The sequence below is a fragment of the Nannospalax galili genome, unplaced genomic scaffold (assembly GCF_000622305.1).
Source record: "Nannospalax galili isolate Female #2095 unplaced genomic scaffold, S.galili_v1.0 scaffold186, whole genome shotgun sequence".
Classification (NCBI taxonomy): domain Eukaryota; kingdom Metazoa; phylum Chordata; class Mammalia; order Rodentia; family Spalacidae; genus Nannospalax; species Nannospalax galili.
Window position 1 is genome coordinate 4882689 of NW_008358774.1, and position 24871 is coordinate 4907559.

Below are 24871 nucleotides of genomic sequence, written 5' to 3' on the forward strand. Positions count from 1 at the left end.
ATGAAACAGATAATGTAAGATATTGAAGTGAATCACGGGTGTTTACTGTTTTGTAGTTTTTTATTTCTGAGTCTGGTTCTTTAAAGAATAATTGCTCTTTTGTTTAAAAATAATTAACATTTTTCTTCAAATAATAACATAGCACAGAAAGTAGAAGCTATACAATAACGAGTGCCACAGTCCCTTTGATAATTAATACTAGTCTGTAATTTTTTGCATTTTATATACTCAGCTCTGTTGAATATCAGTGGCTTTTCATGGTATATAATACCATATAACCTCTTTCTCTGTAAATGCTACATGATGCTACATGATTTAAATTTTTTTTACACTGTCACCTTAAGTACCAGACTAGATGTATTATAATTTTCTGTTGGCCATATTGATACTGTCTCCCCTGTTTTTTGTACCTAGATTCTTAAAGCCTATTACAAATTTATTCTTGTTGTTTAACTTAGACATGAGCTTTTGAAATATGAGAAATGGTAAACTTTCATAGAAATGAGATTTTTAAAAAAATATATATAATTTTACCTTTGATAATTCATTACATATATATACATAAAATGGTATGTACGATGTGCTTTTTTTATTTTTTTCTTAAATTGATATTTATTTCATTTTTAGTTCTAGGTCTCGTTCCAGGACATATTCAAGATCTCGTAGTAGAGATCGTATTTATTCTAGAGATTATCGTCGAGATTACAGAAATAATAGAGGAATGAGACGACCTTATGGGTACAGAGGAAGGGGTAGAGGGTATTATCAAGGAGGAGGAGGTAGATATCATCGAGGTGGCTATAGGCCTGTGTGGAATAGAAGGCACTCTAGGAGTCCTAGACGAGGTCGATCACGTTCCAGGAGTCCAAAAAGAAGATCCGTCTCTTCTCAAAGATCCCGAAGCCGATCACGACGGTCGTATAGATCCTCTCGGTCTCCAAGATCATCCTCATCTCGTTCTTCATCCCCATATAGCAAATCTCCTGTCTCTAAAAGACGAGGGTCTCAGGAAAAACAAACCAAAAAAGCTGAAGGGGAACCCCAAGAAGAGAGTCCTTTGAAAAGCAAATCACAGGAGGAACCAAAGGATACATTTGAACATGATCCATCTGAATCTGTTGATGAGTTTAATAAATCAGCCACATCTGGTGATATTTGGCCTGGCCTTTCAGCTTATGATAACAGTCCCAGATCACCTCATAGCCCTTCACCTATTGCTACACCACCTAGTCAGAGTTCATCTTGCTCAGATGCACCCATGCTTAGTACAGTCCACTCTGCCAAAAATACCCCCTCTCAGCATTCACATTCCATTCAGCACAGTCCCGAACGGTCTGGATCTGGTTCTGTTGGAAATGGGTCTAGTCGATACAGTCCTTCCCAGAATAGTCCAATTCATCATATCTCATCACGAAGAAGCCCTGCAAAGACAATCACACCACAGAATGCTTCAAGAGAGGAATCAAGAGGACGATCCTTTTATCCTGATGGGGGAGATCAGGAAACGGCAAAGACAGGAAAGTTTTTAAAAAGGTAAGAACCTATGCCTTTAATCCCAGCACTTGGGAGGGAGGCAGAGGCAGGCGGATCTCTATGAGGTCTAGGCCAGCCTGGTCTACAGAGCAAGTTCTAGGTCAGCTGGGGTTGTCTGAAATTTAGATTATAATATTAATAGTTTTAAAATTGTATTATGGTATGTATTTAACTTTTTACTTGTTCATATTATAACTCTAAATTATAGGCTAAACTTAGACATTAAGTGTTTTGATAACACTTGTTTATATTCCTTTTAGTTTTATCAGTTTTCAGTCAGTCTGCAACTGACAGGGAGAAATTAAGTGCCATAAGATAACCAGTGATGCATGTTAAAAACTATAGTTTTTTGTTAAGAGATTTTTTTCTTCTTTTCATCGAATGTGACCTACATAAATAATGTGATCGTATTACATGTTCTTATGTGGTATTATATATAGGCCAGATGTCAGTACTTAGTAAATTCTTCCTGACTTGGAAAAAAATTATTTTTCAGTGAGTCTAATGACATTTTAAGTATTTTGTTTCAATTCTAATTTCAAACATTACAGAAAGGTGCTAGCAAACTAAAGAAAATTGGGTTGCTGATACAGGTCGATTAACCTAAATGAGAAAGTAGAACTGGTATGCTATTTTATGATACCATACTGTGCAACCTGAAAGTTTTTCATTGAACTGATAGTTTCTCTTTACCATTGCAGAAAGCCATTACTTTTTAGAAAAAATTTCTGTGAAATATTTTGTGATTCAGATCCAGTATTAATTGCCTAATGGTATTATTAAAGTCTATTTCTGTGAGCTTTTGTTTATATTGACAGATAAGGTAAATGAAGGAAATCGGGTGTGGTGGCCCATGCCTGTAATCCCAGCACTAGGGAGGTGGAGGCAGGAGGATCAAGAGTCCAGTGCCAGCCTTGGCTGCATAGAAAGTTAAAGGCCAATCTGGGATATATGAGACTCTATCTCACAAAACAAAGCAACAAAAGTAAATGAAATCTGAAATTTTGAGTATAAGTAGAATTCCAGTAGATACATGCATTGTCTGTTACTGGTTCCTAGCCTCAGAAAGTTAAATTTAGGCTGTGTTGTGTATTATAGGATCTCTGTAGAAAATTGGATTTGTTAGTATATAAAATTAAGATGTGACTGCATAGAATGTTTTTTAAGGATGGATAAATTTATGTCAAAAGTCTACAAATTCTATATGAATGCTTTTAATGATTTTTAAAAATAGGGTTTTTCAGTAGGGTTATTTTCTCTTATTGCTCTTCCTGTGGTCTTGAACAACACATGTAAATATGCAAGTGATCTGCAGTCAAAGTTTACAATACAATCCGAAGTTACTATCCTCTTCTTTGCTTATTCACAGGTTCACAGATGAAGAGTCTAGAGTATTCCTGCTTGATAGGGGTAATACCAGGGATAAAGAGGCTCCAAAGGATAAAGGATCAGAGAAAGGCAGGGCTGAGGGAGAATGGGAAGATCAGGAAGTTCTAGATTACTTCAGTGATAAAGAGTCTGGAAAACAAAAATTTAATGATTCAGAAGGGGATGACACAGAGGAGACAGAGGATTATAGACAGTTTAGGAAATCGGTCCTCGCCGATCAGGGAAAAAATTTTGCTACTGCATCTCACCGGAATACTGAGGAGGAAGGACCCAAGTACAAGTCCAAAGTTTCACTAAAAGGCAATAGAGAAAGTGATGGATTTAGAGAAGAAAAAAATTACAAACTGAAAGAGACTGGATACATAGTGGAAAGGTCTAGCACTACAAAAGATAAGCACAAGGAAGAAGACAAAAGTTCGGAAAGAATAACAGTAAAGAAAGAAACTCAGTCACCTGAGCAGGTAAAGTCTGAAAAGCTCAAAGACCTCTTTGATTACAGTCCCCCTCTACACAAGAATCTGGATGCACGAGAAAAGTCTACCTTCAGAGAGGAGAGCCCACTTAGGATCAAAATGATAGCCAGTGATTCTCATCGCCCTGAAGTCAAACTCAAAATGGCACCTGTTCCTCTTGATGATTCTAACAGGTAATTCCACGTTGATGCCCAGTAAGTAAGTTAGGGGTAGCTAGTGATAAAATTATCTTTCCAAAGATGAAATTTTCACATTAAAACCAATGGTGTATTTTGTGTGTGTGTGTTTGTTTTTGATATGTTCTAGACCTGCCTCCTTGACTAAAGACAGGCTGCTTGCTAGTACGCTTGTCCATTCTGTCAAGAAGGAGCAAGAATTCCGATCCATCTTTGACCACATTAAGTTGCCTCAGGCCAGCAAAAGCACTTCAGAGTCATTTATACAACACATTGTGTCCTTGGTTCATCATGTTAAAGGTATGCTTAATATATTTAATATCATGAATTGGACTTTTCTTGCATGCCTTATTTTAAAAATGGAGTAGTTATGCTGACAGTGTACTTTAGGGCTAGAAGGTGTGTATCAATACTATTAAACATTAGGGAAATATTTTGTGAAGAAGATACAAGTCTTGTTAGCACTGAAACTAATGAAGATAACTGAAAATAAGTCCTGTTGCAGGTGAAGTGCAGGATGCTTAAAGATTTGCTGTCATTATGTGCTTATAACTTGTGACATGTAATGTTGCATAGGTTTATAACATTTTGGCAGTATTGTTATTGTTTTACTGAGAATGTATATTTGGTTTTTAAAGAAATCTGAAACCACTGGAAAAATACTTCTCTTTTCTGTACTATTTAGTTTATAATACTTCAATTTTCTTATGGTTTATCCTTTAAAATAATCAGAAAATTTTAAAACAGTTAAAGTTGAAGAAATTAACAAGTGTATTAGATACTGATTACCTGAGTAAGACTAATTAGAAAATTTATCTTCACCAGTATGTACTTAATAGTTTAAAAGTTGCTAATAGTTTTCAAAGGTTTTAGGGTATGACTTTTGTGCTAATTAGGTTAAGTTTTGTTTTGGTTATTTTGTTTTTGTGTTTAGCAGGTTCTTTCCCAGGAAACTCCATGGATGTTGTTTTGGTTTTTTTTTTCCTTTTTTTTTCTTTTTCCTAATTTGTTACAACTCATATCTGAAACTTGTCACTCACAATTCCTTATACACCTGGTGTTTCAAAATTAAATAGTTAATACATTCCTTTTTGGCTATAGTTAATATGGTAACAAAAGACTTTTGTTATTTGGCTATAAATACACTTGTGAACCAGATTATGACCATATTGCTGTGGTACATAAAATATGAAACATTAGCATTTTTTTTTTCAAACTTTTTGACGTATCTCCACACTTTACAGTTTATTGTTGAATTTTGAGATCAGATTTTGATAAATTTTTTTTTCATTTTCTTTTTTCCATTTTTTTAGAGGAATTGTAGTTATGTTTCATAATTGGTGTTGTGCAACCGATCTGAACAGCTCTTACTTTATATAGAGCTGAAAATGCCCAGTGATGTTTTCTTTTTCATTGTAACTAGGTCCTGGAATATGTTTTGAAATGGCAAAATCCATGTTTCAAAGTAAAATAGCTGTTGAAAGATACAGGCAAAGTTGAATCTTCTGTCTTCCTGGCAAAAATGGCATAAAAACTGAGTTGCTAGCTCAAATTCCTGGGTTTCATGGAATTATGATTGAGGCACTACCCTTGTAGTGGCCGTTTCAAGTTTTAATGATTGGTTATGAGACATGTGCTGGATATTGGGCGGTAAGTTGACACAGATGTATGTTGACCTGTTAAGCAGATAGCTTGCTTCATAATGTAACATTTCATAGCTCATGACTTTATACGTCTCTATTTTACATTTACAGCATATCTTAAATTGGTTTAGAAATTAATATTGATATTACTAATTTAAAAATTATTTAAAGACAATATCAGATGTGCTGTCAGGTTTGCCAAGATGCCAGATTTTTGGAGTAATTAGTGAATGTTTCAAATCAGTTTCAAAGTATTTCCAGTTGAATGGCAGCATTCACTATTTTTTTTTTTTTTTTTTTGGTAAAGCCATTTCTGTTGATAATGTCAGTATAGTTCTTGAAATTATTAGTATACTCAAGCTATCTTTGTAGTTATATCTATTTTTGCTTTCTGTAAATGATTAGTTGAACTAACATCTTCATTGATTCACAAATTGGCAAGATTTAAGTACATACCATGGATTATTGTTCCTTTTGATCTGTTTGAGAAAGTAGTGCATTAGAATGGAACTAGAGGCTTGATTAATATATTAATTGTTCTTGGGTTATATGTAGTATCGACAGGGAGCCATGAGGATCTTTGCAATCACCTGTTGAGGTGTACAGGAAGAAAGAGCAGGAGTTTTTATTTTAACACTGGATTCTCTTTTGCTAGGTTTCTTGAGTGTTTTTATTTTCCTTTCACCTGCTACATGCCCTCCTATCACAAATGAAAATCCCCTCTTAAAGATTCCTAATTCGCCAGTGTTTCTCCTAAATCAACAGAGCAATACTTCAAATCACCTGCAGTGACCCTAAACGAGCGGTTCACTTCGTATCAGAAAGCCACTGAAGAGCATAGTGCCCGGCAAAAGAGCCCCGAGATACATAGGTATGTGTAGTATTGAGTTTGCATGTAAAAATGTTTTGATAGATATTTAAACAAGATTATACAGGAACTGTACTGTCATCATGATATAAGTAAACTCTGGTTTGCTCATGCATATATTGAAAAAATGTTTTTCCAAGTTTTGAAAAATTTTAAGTTTTTTCTGTCATTTAGTTTACTTGGTTTAAACTTATTATTAGAACTTCAAAAACTTAATCAGTATGGGATTTAAATCGCTATGGGAATTAGATTTTGGGAGGCTGAACTAGGGGAGTGAATGCCTAAATCCACTATTGAATTTACTATCCCTCAATTTGAAATAAAAATACTTGGTGAGAAGCAGAAGAGTTTTTCATGTAAAGATGGTGAATGTTGAACTAGCCAGTTTCTTGCAGTTCTGGCCTTGTCTTGGCTTTGTCTTGTCATTGCATTGGGAACAATTTATTTGTTAACTTTTCATCTACAGAATACTTGTAGGATAGTGGTAAAAGTTTTGCGCTTATTTTACATGGTGCTTAGTACTTAGGTTGCTTTTGGTAGTTGGTGACTGCTGAAAAAGCACTGAAGTTTTAACTTTTAGCTTAAAACTAAAGAAGGACTGAATACATGAAAATACAAGAACTCTTGGAAGCCAGTGTTATATTCTTTAATACATTAATCTTGATATTACTATTGACGATATTAATGTGTTGTGTAATTCTATGATGATCAATATTTTTAAATGATAATAAAACATTGTTTTCTTCATGGTTAAAAAGCTTGATGTTTTGAAAGGTCAGCCTTCATTTATATGTAAAAGTCCACCCCAAAGTCTTTTAATTCCTTTTTTTGTTTTCTCTTGAGACAGGGTTTTGTTATGTAACCCTGGCTGGCATCATACCCTGTGTGGTTCCTGTGGGCCTCAAACTCAGTGTTTCTGTCTCAACCTCCGAAATGCTGGAATCATTGGCATTTGCCACCACACCCAGCTTTTAATGTCATTTTTCTATCTTAATTGTCTTAAGAGTTGAGTAGGCTTACTATGCCAAATTGATTTCTCAGGAGAGAAGTAATGATCTAGCACCTCTCATCAGTGAGGGTAGTACTGTATTTTCTTTTGAATCCCAAGGTTTATAATATGACTACAAATATGCTTTATTTTACATTAAGGAGAATTGACATCTCTCCAAGTGCTCTGAGGAAGCATACCCGTTTAGCAGGGGAGGAGAGAGTATTTAAAGAAGAAAATCAAAAGGTATGTTTTTAGATATATTTGTTTTTCATGTGAAGTTGAGCTCAGTTAATGATGCTACACTAAACATTGTTTTCTTCAATGAAATGCTTACCTGTATCTTTTTATTTGTAAATATAGTTATGATAGTGTATCTTAATTTAAACCAAGAATACTTTGTGAAAATGTTAAAGTAAAATGTTAAGTCCTAAGAAAAGGTAAAGAATCAGTGAGTAGGCAAAAGATTATAAAAACAGCCGGCTGTGGTGGCGGGCACCTTTAGTCCCAGCACTTGGGAGGCAGAGGCAGGCGGATCTCTGTGAGTTCAAGGCCAGCCTGTTTTACATAGCGAGTTCCAGGCCAGCTGGGGCTATAGGGAGACCCTGTCTTGAAAAGACCAAAAAAAGAAAAGATAAATAAATAAAAACAAACAAGTGCTAGGTGTGGTAGTGCATGCCTTTGTTACTAGCCACTCAGGAGGCAGAGGCAGGTGCATGGCTGTGAGATTGAGGCCAAACTGGGATGGTCTACAAAGAGAGTTCCAGGCTAGCTGGGGCTGCATAATGAGACTCTGTCTCAAAAAACCAGACCAAACCAAAACAATTCCCCCCCCCCCAAAAAAACCCCAGAAGTATGAAATATTATATTGTGATTTGGGGGAAGTTTTGAGGTGAGATGGATGAATCAGAACTTACATATGCCTTAAAGTAGTATCTCTGCTTCTTCATAAATAAGAAAAGTTATTCTTATGCTATATTAGGCCCTTTTTCTTTTTGCCAAGTTTTAACTTTGTGTAGGCTTGACTGTCCTTGAACTCATGGCAATCCCCCTGCCTCAGCATAGTTTTCCATTGGACTACTTGCAGATTTGGAAAATGACTTTTAGACTTCAGAAAGGAACCTATAAAAGATTAGGTGTTGCAGGTATAGGGAAGATGTTAGGGACTTGGTGAGGTTGTAGCTCTGTCATTAAAGCTAACTATGGTATACTATGATAATTCAAAACAGACATCATATGGACTAGTTTCTATGACAGTCTAAAGTGTCTAGTAGTAAAAATGTACAGAAAAAAAAAAACCCCAGAAGTATGAAATATTATATTGTGATTTGGGGGAAGTTTTGAGGTGAGATGGATGAATCAGAACTTACATATGCCTTAAAGTAGTATCTCTGCTTCTTCATAAATAAGAAAAGTTATTCTTATGCTATATTAGGCCCTTTTTCTTTTTGCCAAGTTTTAACTTTGTGTAGGCTTGACTGTCCTTGAACTCATGGCAATCCCCCTGCCTCAGCATAGTTTTCCATTGGACTACTTGCAGATTTGGAAAATGACTTTTAGACTTCAGAAAGGAACCTATAAAAGATTAGGTGTTGCAGGTATAGGGAAGATGTTAGGGACTTGGTGAGGTTGTAGCTCTGTCATTAAAGCTAACTATGGTATACTATGATAATTCAAAACAGACATCATATGGACTAGTTTCTATGACAGTCTAAAGTGTCTAGTAGTAAAAATGTACAGAAAAGGTGATCCCTTTCTAAAATGTTGCAATTCGGAAAATAACTGCTTGTTTTCAGATTTTGCCATCAGTAAGTATTATCTATAATACATTTGGAAAATAATTAACATCTTAAACTTTTTTTTTTTTTAACTTCGATATCTTGAGTTCCCTGTGCACTAATTTTGTCTCACTTCTGACACAGTGTAGTTTGTTTCTGTCTGACAGTATATTCTTCTCTTACTCCTCAGACCAGATTTGGGTCTGGAAGAGTGAGAACCCATAACTGATAGGTCGACGTTTTAATGGATTTTGACATCTTCCTATCTTATGAATAATTAGCATTGTTAATAAGCAGTTGTTAAATACGTAGCAATTTGCAAAGTTGTATCTTGTGGACTCAATAATACCTAGGTGAATAGGAAGGTCTTGCTTTGATTTAGACATTTTTCCTTTTTACCCCCAGGAACAAGTAGGTGAGTAGTTATCACTTAGAGATACATATATATTATTTCAATTATATGGATGCTTATAACTACTGTAGTTAAGACTTCCCAGAATACTTTTCATTGTTGAATAATATCAAGGATGTTCACATTGCTTAGCATCTTACTGATGTATAATTTCTCTTCATTCCTAGATGCCTCTTTTCAACTTCTTAAATTATATAGTATTTGAAAATGCAATGGAACAAGAAGGAGGTGAACTGTGACCCAGTTAAACTAATGTCCTTTGCAATACCTGAATTGAGAAAGGGCAATATATGGCCTAAGATACTGAGTACAGGATTGCGAATAATATCTTTTTTACTTTTGTTTTGACCCTTGTTCAACCTCAATTAGTTTCATTAATCATATTCCACTTGCATGTTATGAAAATTAGAGACCCTATTTATGAAGTACCTTTTATTGGGTTTATCAGCTTACTTGGGAAGAACTTGATGGTGATGAGGCTTAATTAACCAGTGCCATAACTTCAGGATCTCAGTGTTACAGGCTGAAAGCTACATTGCAACTGTAGATTATAACTTCCATCAATGTCCAACTATTTTTAAAATGCTATGTGGAAGAATGAGGGTTAGCAATGAAGATTTGCTGAATAGAAAGATAATCACTTTACTGTACAAAAGTTTATGAATTGCTCTGAGTAAACACTGTTAGACTCAGGATAGTTTTTAATAACTTCTTCAGTCCCACTGTGTACATAAATGCTCAGTAAAAATACTCATTGTATGGTTGTTTTTTTTTTTTAAAAGAAAGCCAGGAATGATGGTAGTTATGATCCTTCCTTTTTGGATACTAAAATGCCACTTTAGAAACTGGCATAAATGTAACTATGTGTCTGGATAAATTGATGTTTCTTCCCTGAAATCTATATTTTACATGTGTTTTTTATAGGGAGATAAAAAATTAAGGTGTGATTCTGCTGATCTTCGGCATGACATTGATCGCCGTCGAAAAGAGAGAAGTAAAGAACGAGGGGATTCCAAGGGCTCCAGGGAATCCAGTGGATCAAGAAAGCAAGAAAAAACTCCAAAAGATTACAAGGAATACAAATCTTATAAAGATGACAGGTAATTGTTAAAATTGTCTGAGTTAGGTTTTAGCTTCTAATTAGCCTTTAATAATTGTAAGCTTAATTGCTTTCAATTTTGACTATGTAATCGAATGTTTAAATTTAAACAATTAAAATTATTTGTTTTACAGCAAAAATGTATTTGTCTTTTACACGGCTTATGGTGGATGAGGACAAAAACTTTGGAATAGCAAGCTAACACTGAAAAAAAAAATGACAAATTAATGTGTCCTATTATCCAGGCTACATCAGGAGGTTGGACTTCAATGCAGTGCATTTCTAGAAACAGTTTGTGTAAGAACTTTGGTTCGTTATGCTTGATTCCGCACTTTTTCAACTCATAACACCCAGAGTACAAGACTTTTAAAATGATATCTAGTGGTTTAACATGGGGACGATGGGGGGGAGGAAGAACTAGAAGTAGGAATATGTTTCAAAATTATGTTTCCGTGGATACTGTTAGCAGTGGTAAGAGTTACTGCAGGTATGACCTTTTCGGGTGTTGGATTAGAAACATGTAAATTTGATCATCGTACAGTCAAATTGTAGGAATACAATGTATTATAGATAATTGTTTTTCTTGCTATTCATTAGGTAAATGGTGGATTTTACTTGTGCTTTTAATTTTATGACTGGTATTTGTAATGTTATATGTTTTTGTTTCTATAATGATGTTATGGCCCAAACGATATGAACTTTTCTCACTCAGGGTATATAAACTTGCAGTCATTTTTAAACTTAAGAGCATTCTCTTTTTGGGCTGGGGTTCTAACTTAGTGATAGATGCTTGCCTAGCATGTGTCAGGCCCTGGTTCAATCCCCAGCACTGCAAAAAACAACAAAAATTTATTCTTTTCCTTCTTTTCTTTTCATTAAAATAACAAAAGATATCATAAGTTAACTTAAACATAATGAAGAACTGAGCATCTTTCTTGAAGTTTGCAAACTACCAGTTTCTGACTGGTGGGCTGTAGCATGCTTGTTAGTCATGTAAAGCAAACATTGAAGAAGAATGGAGACAGACTGTGTGAGAGTTTAACACCCAATTTTACTTATGTAATAATTTTAAAGGGGATAGTTTTTTAACTTAAAAACATTCCTCATAAGATTCTAAAGAATTTTTTATCTTTTAAAAAAATAGCACCTTTTTTCTTTATTTTTCAGCAAACATAAAAGTAGAGAACAAGATCATTCTCGATCGTCATCCTCTTCAGCATCACCTTCTTCTCCCAGTTCTCGAGAAGAAAAAGAGAGTAAGAAAGAAAGAGAAGAAGAGTTTAAAACTCACCACGAGCTGAAAGAATACTCAGGATTTGCAGGAGTTAGCAGACCACGAGGAACCTTTGTAAGTAATAGTTACCCTTGATCATTTAGTTGGTTTTACCTTGGAGAACTGTACAAAGGGGAAATAAGATATATTTTAGAGATGACTATATTAGTCACGATTAGAAATGAAATTATATTTGAGTGTTATCCCTTCAGTAGGAAATGCCATTTTGAGCTCTTGAAGCAAGCATCTATGTGAATTCTTGACTTTCAGATTAGTAACAGATCCAACAAAGTTCACGGATTCAATTATATTTAGATCACTTAGTTTTTGAAAACCTATCTTAAGACACTAAAACTGATTTATTTCTGTATTATAATTGTTTTCATTTTTGCCTATTCAAGTTCTCACTTATCTGTAGCAGTCATAACTTTTTATTTTACATAGTGTGCATTTCCCCATGTTTTCATAAACTATTTCATTTAACTTTAGAGATGTCAGTGTAATGCATTTATTTTGCCTCTTAATTTCTAGAATCATTCCTACCTTGAGCTATGTCTAGTTGACTGTTACATTTATTTATTAGGTCATTTAAGGAAGAAAAGAGCTTTTCTTGTAGGGTAATACATGTGATTGGATACTTAGGACTCCAGTGATAATTTGAAAAAGAATTAGATAACTTTTGGTTAGTGAAAAGGGGGAAATATTTTATTGCTAAAAATACTGGTTCAGGTCATGAACATGCTGTCTAAGACTTTGGTTGTTTATTTTTCTTAATGTACTCAACTTCCAGTAGGCAGAAGATTTTGCCTATGGTTTAAAGTGGCCATCCTTTCCATCCTCAGTGGCTGTGAAGTTGAGGTTTAGGTAAGAAATTAGGAAACACACACATGCACACACATTTTGTTATTGTTACTGCAGTAAAAGTTAGAGTTTGCATGTAACTAAATGCCTTTGATTGCATTACTAAACAGTGTTGTTAATGTCAATCAGTTTCGAATTAGAGGCAGAGGAAGAGCCAGAGGAGTTTTTGCTGGGACAAATACTGGTCCAAACAACTCAAATACTACTTTTCAAAAGAGACCGAAGGAAGAGGAATGGGATCCAGAATATACCCCAAAGAGCAAGAAGTACTTCTTGGTGGGTGTTAGAAATCTGTGTTTATTTGGTTTGCATTGATTTTCAAAACATCTAGGTGAATACATTTGAGTGCAGATGTCCACTATTATGAGATTTCACTGTAACTTGGGAAACCATTTTTTAAAAAAATAATTTCTTTCATTGTTTGAAACTTTAAAGATGTGGGTCCCTTTAGTTCTGTTTATTCTTTCCTTAACATCACATACAGACTGATTGGGATAAACTAAAAATACTCCAGATATGGTTGCCACATCCATAGAAGAAAATCATACTGTAGATGAGTTTAACATCTTTCACATCTGTCCATAAGACAGTAATGATCGTAGAAACTTCTCCTTCATTTGAACCTTCAGTTGTAGCTATTTGTTTAAAAGACAGGAAAACATTTTTCATTTCTCATAAAGGATTTCAAGAAGGTTTTCAGATTTCATTGGAATAATAGGAAAGCTAGGATTTGGAAAATATAATTGCTGGCTACATTGATTTTGAGGCTTCACTGTAATGAAAATGCTTTTCCTGTTCACGTAGTCTTTTGAGGATTAAATAGGAAGTAGTGGAATACTGAAGGCTCTCTAGATAGGATGATAATATTTTTAGCTTGGCATGGGAAAAGATTGTTCTCTGTTATTTTAAGATGCCAAAATTACCACCAGAGGTACTAGTTTTTATCATAGCTTTTCATGGAAGTCACGTTTCTAAGGCTAGATTTGTAAATTCAATTGCTTGGAAGCAAGGAAGAAAGTAATAATAGGATTACAGGTTGATGAGTGTCCATAACGGGTCTGCTTAATTGGGGAGTAAAGCTATATTCTGAAGTGAATCTGTTTGGAAAATGGTCAATTTTTGGGCACAGTAACAACGAAGAATTTGGAAAAGTTAGGTAAACTTAGAACGCATGGTGATTCATCAGTTCATGTTCTCTACTGAGAAAACTGCTAACTTGATAGTCTGGAAAGAGTAAGATGTTTGATTCAGTTACTGATAAATTACGTTAAAAGATTTATTTATTTATTTATTTTTGGGCTTTTTGAGACATGGTCTCCCTGTAGCTCCAGCTTTCCTGGAACTCACTATGTAGACCAGGCTGGCCTTGAATTCACAGAGATCCACCTGCCTCTGCCTCCTAAGTGCTGGGATTAAAGGTGTGTGCCACCACGCCTAGCTATGTTAAAAGCTTTTAAGAGCACTTGCCATTCTTGAGAGAACCTAGGTTCCGATTCAGTATCCACATTAAGTGGCTGGCAACTGCTTTTACAATGGCAGTTCATGGGATCCTGATACCCTCTTCTGGCTTCATTACCTATCTGCATGTGGTCTGCATAGACACGAGTAGGCACATACTTATAAATTTAAAAAATTATCAAAATTAAGTATTGTAGGGGCTGGAGAGATGGCTCAGCAGTTAAGAACACTGACTGTTTTTGCAGAGGATCCGGGTTTGAGTCCCAGCACCCACATGGCAGCTATGAACCGTTCTTAACTAGTTCCAGGGGAATCCGAAGCCCTCTGACCTCTGCGGCATTGCATGACACAGGTGCACTCAAATATATGAAAGCAGTACACTCATACACATAATAAAAATAATAAATAAAAAAATTAAACATTCTGTGATCTTAAAGAATTTATAAAGTGCTCTTATGTTAAGTACTGGGCATGGAAAGACAACTATGAGATAATTCTAATTCTGGGATAAAAGACTAGTAACAGAGGCACTTTCTAAAAGCATATGGTGATTTTTTTACAAAGGAGGAAGTGGATTTTTGCAAAGGAGACCGATAAGGAGATTTTTGTAGGGAAACCTGGCTTGAATCTTGAGTTTAAGATGGACAGGTATATTATGATATGCTAAGAGGTGGATAGCATTGTATAGAGAATGTCAGTACCAAAAGTGGTTATGTGGTTGGTATAAATATGTTTGGGAAAACAGAAAACCAGGAGCCAAGATTATGTAAGGTCATACTTTTAGTAATAAAAGTGGAGTTTAGGGTCGGGGTGTGGTGGCGCATACCTTTAATCCCATCTGGGATGCAGAGGTAGGCGGATCTGTGAGTTCAAGGTCAGCTGGGGCTACAGGGAGACCCTGTCTCAAAAAGACCAAAAAAAGGGGCTGGAGAGACAGCTCAGCGGTTAAGAACACTAACTGTTCTTGTAGAAGACCCGGGTTTGGTTCCCAGCACCCACATGGCAGCTAACAGTTGTCTATAATTTCAGTTTCAGGGGATCCAACAGCCTCTTCTGTCCTCCGTGGGCATTGCATGACATGGGTACACTTACCTACATGCAGGCGTAATACTCACACACATGCACATATATATATATATATATATTTGTATATAAAAACCAAAAAAAGGTTTAGAAAAACAATGGCTCTTAGGATAGTTAGAAAGTTTGAGAGATAACTGAGTTGTTCTTAAACTGAAATACATTTAAAAAAGGATGTTGAAACATTTACGAGAGTATTTTTGACTGTTTGAGATGAGTTCTTGCTATGCTGCTCTGACTGGCCTGGTACTTACTAAATAGCTTAGGCTAGCCTTGAACTTGAGGCAGTCCTTCTGCCTTTCAGCTTTGCCAATCCTGGGATTACAGGTGTGAGCTGTCGCCCCTGTTTTAATGGGAACTTTAAAATAAAAATTTGGTTGGGAGAAATGTAACCTAGGGAACCTATAGGGAAGATGCCATTTCATAGAGAAAATTAAATTCCTTTAGGCAGGTTGAATTTGAAGTAACTAGGAGAAATCAAGCTCAGATCCAGTGGATAGTAGTAACCGCGCATTTAAAGGGAGCTAAAAATCCAGGAAGCATCATCTAGCAGGTCACCATTGAAAATACGATAAGATTACATAGAAGATGAGGGATTGAAAGACCTGCATTTCCAAGATAGGGTAAGGAGTTGCAAAAGTACTAGACATGTAGATCAAGTGTGAGAGGTCAAAAAGAGAATAAATAGTACAAAGTAGCTAGTAACTTAATCATTTTAAACAACTTCAGAAACTATTCTGTTTTTGAGACAAGGTCCCAACTTGGTATGTGGTGAAGAATGGCCTGGAACTCCTGATCCTCCTGCCTTCACCTCCCAAATACTTGTATTACATGTGTGTGCCACTGTATCCAGCCAAGAGGCATAGTTTAGACTAGACTTTGTTATTTGTCAGAATCTTGTGTATCATGGCTTTTTCCATTAAAGTGAGACAGTTTAGGTTGTATTATAATTAGGCGGCTATTCTATTTGCTGTTTAACAAATGGCAGTAATATTTTGTTGCTGTTGTTGACTATAATTTCAAATTTTTGGTCAGTATATTTATGCATGTACCACAGGCTGATGCTTACTAGACTGTCAAGTAAAAACACATTAATACTTTCTTCCCCACTTGTAAATTGATTTCCAAAGTTAATTTAGCTTCGATGGGCCATTGAAGAGGCAACTTTGGCTTTTACCAGGATATTCAAATTTAAAATATTCTGCATCTTATGTAAAGATACTGTGACTTTAGACAGAGTTGAGAACAGAGCTATGAGGAAGAAAATAGTTCAGAAGAAATGAGGTTTAAAATGAAACATTCCTTTACATTCAGAATAACCTACCAGTGTAGAAATTTTGCTCCAGTGATATCTTAATACTTAATAATATTTGAGCTGGGCATGGTAGTGCATGCCTGTAATCCCAGCTCTCAGGCAGGAGAATGGCCACAGGTTTGAGGCCAGCTTGGGCTACAGAGTGACACTTTCTCAAACAGAAAACAAAAATATGCTTATTGAGTATTATATACTAGGGTAAGTACTATTTTAAATGTTTTACATGTCTATATTTAGTTTATAAAATTCTATAAGTCAAGGCTATTCTCTTTATACAGATGAAAAGGGATAGCTATTGAGTAGCTTGACCATGTTGTGCTAGTAGGAATGGAGCCAGAACTTGAGTCCATGCATTGGGCTCAAAGCCAAAGTTCTGAAAATATTGTGGTCTTTGTCCTTGCTGAGTTATGGTGGTAGCATTTTGCTGGATTCTTATCTAAAGTTTCTCACTTCAAAACTTAGATTTATAGCCAGGCGTGGTGGTGCATGCTTTTACCCAGCACTTGGGTGGCAGAGGCAGGCGATCTCTGTGAGTTCGATGCCAGCCTGGTTTACATAGTTCCAGGACAGCTGGGGCTACAGGAAGACCCTGGTGGAAAAACAAACAAAAACAAAAAAACCCTTGGATTTATGCAGTGGCATGATAATCAGTAATAAGAATTCAGGGAAGCTGGTAATCTTAGGTAGACGCCAAGAGGTGATAAAGATTTGGAGAAAGTGGGAAAGTACTGAAGTGGGCAGGTTCTCAGAGGAAAAGTAAAGATTACATCCTTGGAGGGGAAGGGGTTAAATTTTGGGGTTACCTTTGAAAATTATCGTGAACCCTTAAAACTTGATTTCTAAAATTACTAATTGTTGGGGGTTGGGTGTTCAGATAGGACCTTACTGTGTAGCCCAGACTGACCTTGAATTTGAGGTCCTTCTCTCTCTTGCCTACTGGATGTAAAATGTGAGGATACAGGAGATGTTTTAAACAAAACATTTTGGCTGTTGTCCCAACATACATCTTTTAGCCCTTTGTCATCTGTGAAAAATTAATTTCTGAGCAGGGCAAGGTGGTGCATGCCTTTAATCCCAGCACTCGGGAGGCAGAGGTGGATATAGCTCTAAGATTAAGGCCAGCCTGGTCTACCTAGTGAGTTCCAGACCACCTATAGCTACAGGGAGACCCTGTCTCAAAAAGACCAAAAATAAATAAAAATTTAATTCCTAGCTGGGCGTGGTGGGCAGAGGCAGGCAGATCTCTGTGAGTTCAAGTCCACCCTGGTTTACATAGTGATTTCAGGACAGCTGGGGCTACAAGGAGACCTTGTCTCAAAAAGGCAAAAAACAACAACAACAAAAAAAAAAACCTAAAGTGATATGGTTAAAATTTTGCAAGTAATAATTTGAAGATTAAAGAGGCAGGTAGATCTTTGTGACTTAGTTACTTATAATGACTCTAGGCCACCAAGAGCTACAGAGAGACCCCGTGTCAATAAAAACAAAAACAAACATAAAATGAATTTGAAGATTCAAGAATGTTTTTGTGGGGTTGGGGAGATGGCTCAATAGTTAAAGTCTTGGAGCTCCCCAGAACCCCATGCAATGCTGGGTAGATTCTAGGGCCTGTTTGTAATTTCAGTCTCTGAAGGTGGACACAGGTGATCCCAGAGCAAGTTCGCTAATTAAACTTGCCTTATCAGTGAGCTCTGGGTTTGATTGAGAGAGACTTTATCTCAGTGAATAAGGTGGAAGACCAAGGGTGATTCTGGACATCAAACAGTCTCACACAGACATGTGCACACATGCAAGCATGCATACATACATGCAAACATGCATACACACATCACACCCTCAGATAGTGGAAAAAGGAAATAATATTTTAATAGTCATAGTTTCACATATTTATTGTTAGGATAGTCTCTAAAAGACGCAACTTAGTCTCCTTTAAGTTTCTGCTTTCTTATTTTAAGTGATGTTTTAAGTGCCTCTGCCTCCTGAGTGCTGGGATTAAAGGAGTGCACCACCACACCCTTTAATAAAGGCCTAACTCCCTTTATTAAAATGAAATAAATTCTCAGAGAAGTTGCCTTAAGTGTGATTTCTGTTAAGATTTAAAGCCCTGTCTACTTTGTAAATGCTACAACAAACGAAAAAGGCTTTAAAATTGTGTGTTAATGCCATAAGGGATCATGAAATAATGTAATTTAGTGTACACATGGTTTTGAGTGGCAGATTTTTGAAATTGTTTGAGGTTTACAGTGTACCTCTTCTGATAATGTTTAATTTATACTTTTGGTAATTCTAGAAGTCATTCTTTATGAAATTATTCACTTTACCTAGTTGTACTCATTGGTTTGGTGAAAGTTTTGAGTATCACAGTTGCGTATTCTTTCAAGTAGTTTAATAATTGTATAATTCCAGTTTTTAAGTTATGTAAGAAGTTAAAGTTTTTCTATTTTTTGTTGATTTTTTTTTTTTGGTGCATTTCATACATCTTAATCATATTTAGAACCCCCCCCAATTGTACTCCCCATACCCGCCTACCTGGCAGATTTCATGTATTCTGTCATACATGTTAAGTCCTACCCAGTCAAGTTTCTGTCCCCAGATGTCCCTTGGTGTGAGTTCATCCACTGGAGCCTGGTCAGCCTATCTAGCGTCACTCCCTTAAAGAAGACCAACTCTTACCCAGCGGTGGTCAGTTGCTAATAGTTCCTCACCCAAAGTCAGGGCTTCTTATCCATTTCCTTACCTAGTCCTATACTGGGTTTTTGTTTGGTTTGAGTTTGCATGGGTCTTGTGCATGCCGTCACCATTGCTGTAAGTTCATATGAGCAAGTTCCCAGCTGCGTGGAAAACTGTTTCCTGTGGTTTCCCTGGCTGACTCTTAATAGTCTTTCTGCCCCCTTTTCCGTAATGGTCCCTGAGCCCCCTGGATGGCAGAGGTTTAATATAGGAGTCACACCCAGGGACACATACTCTGCAGTAGTAAGAGGTTAATTTGCATGAAATGGATATGCACAAAGACACATTCTGCTTTGAAAACAGTATTTAGGGCAAAGTTTTCTAGTTACTTGGGTAATTGGTTATCACCAGTACTCCATAAGCCATGCAGCATTTTCATTGTTTGTGTTTTCTTGTAAAGGGCCATTGTTTTGCCTTATTTTTCAACTTGGCGGTGGCAAATTTAAGAGTTAATAAGTTTATTATAATATTTTTGTGACGTTATACCACACCTTTATGACTAATTTTATGTGGAAGATTAAAAAAATCACATCTGCAACATGGTTAAAGAAGTAATCATCTTTACATGAAAGCCACTTCATTGATGCTTTCTCTTTTTAAACCTTTCTATAGCATGACGACAGAGATGATGGTGTGGATTATTGGGCCAAAAGAGGAAGAGGTCGTGGTACTTTCCAACGTGGCAGAGGGCGCTTTAATTTCAAAAAATCAGGTAGCAGTCCAAAATGGACTCATGACAAATACCAAGGGGATGGGATTGTTGAAGATGAAGAAGAGACCATGGAAAATAATGAAGAAAAGAAGGACAGGCGCAAAGAAGAAAAGGTAGACATTTTTACCTTGTGTTTCTGACAGATTTTAGTATGGGCTTGCTAGATAAATTGATTTAAGGTTTAGACATATTTTGAGTTCTAGAAATATGATTAATTTTTACTAACATTTTATTGACCTTTAATTTCTTTCTTTTTTAGGAATAGTAAGTGTGAAATAAGATTGCAACAGAGAGCAGAACTTGACACCCAACATTTTTTTTTACCTGATTTTGTTTTCAAATGAGAATGTAAGCATTTTACTTAAATTTTACTGTTTGCAGGTAGTCTATAGAAATTTTGTTTTAAGTCTTCAAATATCTTGAAAAAATAGTAGACTGTATGTTGAAAATTGTATTGAAATAAAGTAGAAAATTGTTACGTACCATATTTGTAACTATCAACTTTTAAAAAACTTTTACTGTTTTTGTTACATGCATTGTATTTCTTCTTTGTCTATAAGAAGTACAGCTCTGTGAAAGTTCTGATTCTCTTTCCTCCCTGTTTGTTAATGTTTTATTCTGAAGTAAACATTAGCTCTACATATAAATCCTTGAACGGAAATTGTTTATAGTGACCACACTAATTATTTTAACTGTACACATCTGTTCAACATCATCTTTAACTCGAATACTACATTGTAGGGTGACTAATTTTTGAAGTATACCACAGAGTTGCTACTGGTATAAATGAAACTAGTTTCACACTTCACCAATATACAAGGAGAACAATAGCTTTGCTAATAGCTAAAAAGTTCAAACTAGTAAAAGTTAGATTGAAAGGTTTGAGAAAGTGGTATTTTTCTTAAAAGCAGTGGGCTATAAATTCATTTTAAGGAATCTTTCCTATTTGAGTTCAAATTTGAATATTGTCTTTCTATTCTTGATAGTTTGAGTCACGGTCTTACATACCAGCTATGTGTGCCAGCTGTTTGAGAGATACTTGTTTGTAATAGCATTGTTAAGTCTAAGTCTTAGTTCACAGACCAGATTAGTTAGTATTTAAACACACACACAGACTCAGACACAGACAGCAAAACTTGTAATCCTGATTATATGGATGGAGGAGGATTCTTCTGCAGGACAATTAGATGCATTCAGTACCTTACCTGATTTGATAGCTCAAATTTATAGTAGGTTTTGAATAGCTGTAGGTTAGTTTGTAGTTTAGCTACACACAAGATGAGACAGACACAACGTTCTGTTCAGTAGTATTTAAGTAGCTTATTTTCTCTTAATGTCACCAATAAAAAATTGTGGCAGGAAGTTTGTAACATTGATCTTTTTTCCTCATTGGTTTCAGTTTGTAAAATGGCTTTTTTAAATTTTTAAGGATTGTTTTTTAGGTGGTCTTTCTTTACCTTTTATTTTTAATAACCCTTAAGAGAATGAAATAGTAAACTTCAGTGTTATTTGATTTTTCAACATGTAAAACTGGCCACATTACATTTAATTCAGCAACTGGATTAGTTGTATATTTTTGCATTTAAAGGAGATAATGCTTATTCTATTAATGTAAACTTTTAAAGCTTTTAAGTGTATGATTGTTTAATTCTCAGTTTTGATGGTTTGTAATGTGTCTTATTTCTTCATTATAGCCAGGGACATTTGGTAAGAGCTATTGGCAACAAATTCAACTGAAACCAAAGCCAGCATATGATGTTTGTCTTAACATCCACTGTATTGCATGGTTTCTTTCATTAATTTGTCTCTGAAATTATTCAGTAAGTCAGAAAAAACATGCTGAAGCAACTATATTGCTTTAATGTGGACATAACTAGCACCATCCTATTCAGATTAATAATTAATCCCTTGACACAGATTTTTTTCATACTGTTCTATTTTCTATGAATACATACAGCTTTTATTTTAACAGCTATTTGATTATACACTGAATTTCTGCATGTTTGTACATGTTTAGCTTTGCTTTTTCTACAATAGAGAAAAGATTTGCTGAGAAATTCTTTAATAGGGAGCTAAAAGGTTTTAAGTGCGATTCAGTGATGCAACGTTTGGTTACTTTCATTCTTTCAAAGTTGAAGAAAGTACCCCACTACAGTGTAGTAACGGTTGTTAGGAGCACTCGAGTAGAACACTGTCACGAATCTTAGCTTTCTCAGAGCCAAGCATACAAAAAGTAGCCTATATGTGTTTTTGAAACCATCATTTAATTTTACACCTCATGACATGTTACAAAAGCTGAATGGGTCCTTTTGATAAAGATGCTAGGTTACAAATAGTACCAGGAAAATAACTATGATAAATCTGCATTAACAGATTTCCTTTTGCCCAGAGAAAATAAATAAAAATGAACCAAAGGATAGTCCCAGAAAAAATAAAGCTGTTTGAGAAGGCCATGACTCAGTTCTTAGATGTGTAAACTTTTCAACATCCTAGGGAATTTAAATTTAAAAAGCAAAGTGTTTTCCAGTTGCCCTCTACTTCAAAGAATTGTTATTGTTCCCTTTTGTCACAGTTAAAATCAGTGTTGGGAATTAGAGTTTGAGGAAAAAAGATATTAACCCAATAAGAATGAATGTAGATGGCTAAATGCTTTTTACTCAGTGTGATGTATAATTCAACAGGGATCCTTGTAAATTGTCATATGCCAATAAAATGTTGTAAGTGGTATTAGCTGTTGTTTGTTCACCTGATCTTCAAGGGTATACCTGTGTGTATTCTATAAGATACTTATTTCTATGGCCTGTTTCTGGACTTTGGAATATCAACACTGTAGTAAACCTGGTGTATGGTTTGATAAATATTTTCAGAAATTTGTCAGACCTGTCTTAACTGTATTCTCTCATTTCCCCCGGAAAGATGGGAATTCATGCAGAGTTTACCGAGCCGTTATTAAAACAAACAAAAACAAATTCCAATTTAATAGTTTAGTCATCCCCTGGACATGATGGCATAAACCTTTAATCCCAGGACTCAATAGGCTGTGGTGATCCTCCTGCCTAAACCTCTTGAATACTGGGATTACACTATGAGCCATCATACCACATAAAAGTCAGGAGTCTTAATAGATTTGTAAATGAACAAGGTTTGCAGCCATTTAGTTTTTAGGAGTACTTTATTTCCTCAATATGCTATATTTTACTTGGCATGAGTTATGAACTGATTTTTAACCAGTTACTACACTGGCTGGCCTGATAACTGATCTCTCCATTCTTTTGAGGTAACTACTGGCAGGGACATGTTCTGTTTTAATTTGTGTTGCTATTGCTGTCTATAGTAAGAAGGTGGCTCTACTTAATACAGACAGCATTACTGTGTTTGTCATGAATGTCGGGTATATGCTTCTGGTGACTCTGCCATGATTTGTTCAGTGCTTCAGACATGGAAATAATATTTTTGGACAAGGGCAACATGAAGCTAAAGATGGAAATGCAGTTGCTCTAGCTGCTGGTTTGGTGCAGGTTTGTGCCAAGAGTCCTCACAAAGACCCCTAACAGAAACAAAGGATAGCCTTGAGGATCTTCCAGGGAACCACCAAATAGGTCAAATGATGAGTTTTCTGTGCGTGGGGCTTTGAAGGAACTCCAGCCCTATTCTACCCATCTTGTGCCTGGAAGCTGCCATCTTTCACTGTGACTGCAGAATGTTGATTTTTCAAGACTACAGTAGGAGTGGACCCCTAGTGTGGACTAGCCGAGGACTCACAAGCATGGGAATATGTATGTATGTGTTAAAGATGTAGGTTCTCGGGCCCTAAAGCAGTAAAATCTATGGAATTAGAACTTCTTGAGGAGGAAACTTTATTTTTAAAATTAGTAGGATTATGAGATTTTCAGATTATTTTTTGCAGTTTATTAGTATATACTAGTTATATATGATAATCAACTATATTTCATACATGTACATAATATTTTTAAAAAAGATTGTATGAGTGTTTTGCCTGTATGTATGTGCTTGGTGCCTGTGGAGGCCAGAAGAGGGCATTGGATCCCCTGGAACTGGAATTAAGGGTGGGTGATGGCCACCATGTGGGTCCTGTGAGACAAACTTGAGTCCTCTTGAGAGCAGCTTGCTGAGCCATCTCTCCAGCCCTGACAGCAACTCTTGTCTTCAAATCCGTGGGTGGTGGCAGGCCATCATAAACCTGTTTCTCTCCCATGACAAAATACTCTTGGGCCCACTCTTGTGCAGGTAATGACAGCTGCTAGGAATTGAAGAGTAAAATGGTCATGTCAGGAAGGAGGATCATGAATTTGAGGACAACTTGGGCTACATGGTGAAGTATGATCTCACACAAATCTTTTTTGAGAAGGACTCATGTGACTTGTGCTGTTGGTGAGATCACTGTGTATCAGAGAATGACCTTCAATCTATCCTACTGCTTCTACCTCCCAAATACTTGGATTATAGGCCTGTGCCACAGTGCCTAGTTACTAAAAAAATAAATTTTTTCTTTGGTCTTTATTTGAAAAATGGCTATAAAAGACAAATATCAGAGGATTTGGTGAAAAATAGCTTTTATACTTTATTAATGATTTAATGACAAACATTTTCAGTGTACTTTGTACTCATTGTCTGACATTTTTCCACATTTAGTCATGAGTAAAATGGATTCTAGGGTTAAAATTTTTGTTGTGGATGTGGTTAGGTGGGAGATGGTGCCCATGCTGTATAGCACTTAATGTGGAGATGAGATGAGACAACTTTGTGGAATGGATTCTCTCTCATCTTTATGTGGGTTCCAGGGATTCAATCAGGCTTGTGAGGCAAGCACCTCTACTCACTGGGCTGTTTCACAAGTCCTCAATTTTTTTTTTTTTTTTTTCTGGCTTTTTGAGACAGGGTCTCCTGCAACTCCAGCTGGCCTAGAACTCATTATGTAGACCAGGCTGGCCTCAATCTCACAGAGATCCTTTTGCCTCTGCCTCCCAAGTGCTGGGGTTAAAGGCATGCGCCACTGAGCCGGGCACAAGTCCCCAACTTTATTTTACAATAATTCAGAGTTAAGAGAAAATGGGTCAGTAGA

The 24871-nt window shown here is 35.9% G+C and overlaps 1 protein-coding gene across 5 annotated transcripts in view; it reads left to right on the top strand.

Annotated features, from left to right (window-relative positions):
- Window positions 1-22515, top strand: part of Bclaf1 (BCL2 associated transcription factor 1) — a 32411-nt gene extending 9896 nt beyond the window's left edge. The window contains exons 4-14 of one of the 5 annotated variants that reach the window (XR_606843.3): window positions 628-1533; window positions 2903-3568; window positions 3702-3871; window positions 5980-6085; window positions 7232-7316; window positions 10185-10360; window positions 10494-10656; window positions 11527-11707; window positions 12623-12769; window positions 19689-19901; window positions 20048-22515. Coding sequence is in view for 4 of the 5 variants with exons in the window: in XM_008822072.2 (XP_008820294.1) it covers window positions 628-1533; window positions 2903-3568; window positions 3702-3871; window positions 5980-6085; window positions 7232-7316; window positions 10185-10360; window positions 11527-11707; window positions 12623-12769; window positions 19689-19901; window positions 20048-20053 (2656 nt within the window). In the remaining variant the exon portion in view is untranslated. The remainder of the gene's footprint in view (window positions 1-627; window positions 1534-2902; window positions 3569-3701; window positions 3872-5979; window positions 6086-7231; window positions 7317-10184; window positions 10361-10493; window positions 10657-11526; window positions 11708-12622; window positions 12770-19688; window positions 19902-20047) is intronic. The other 4 variants (XM_008822072.2, XM_029558161.1, XM_029558162.1 and 1 more) reach the window with 4 other exon arrangements.
- Window positions 22516-24871: the final 2356 nt, after the last annotated feature.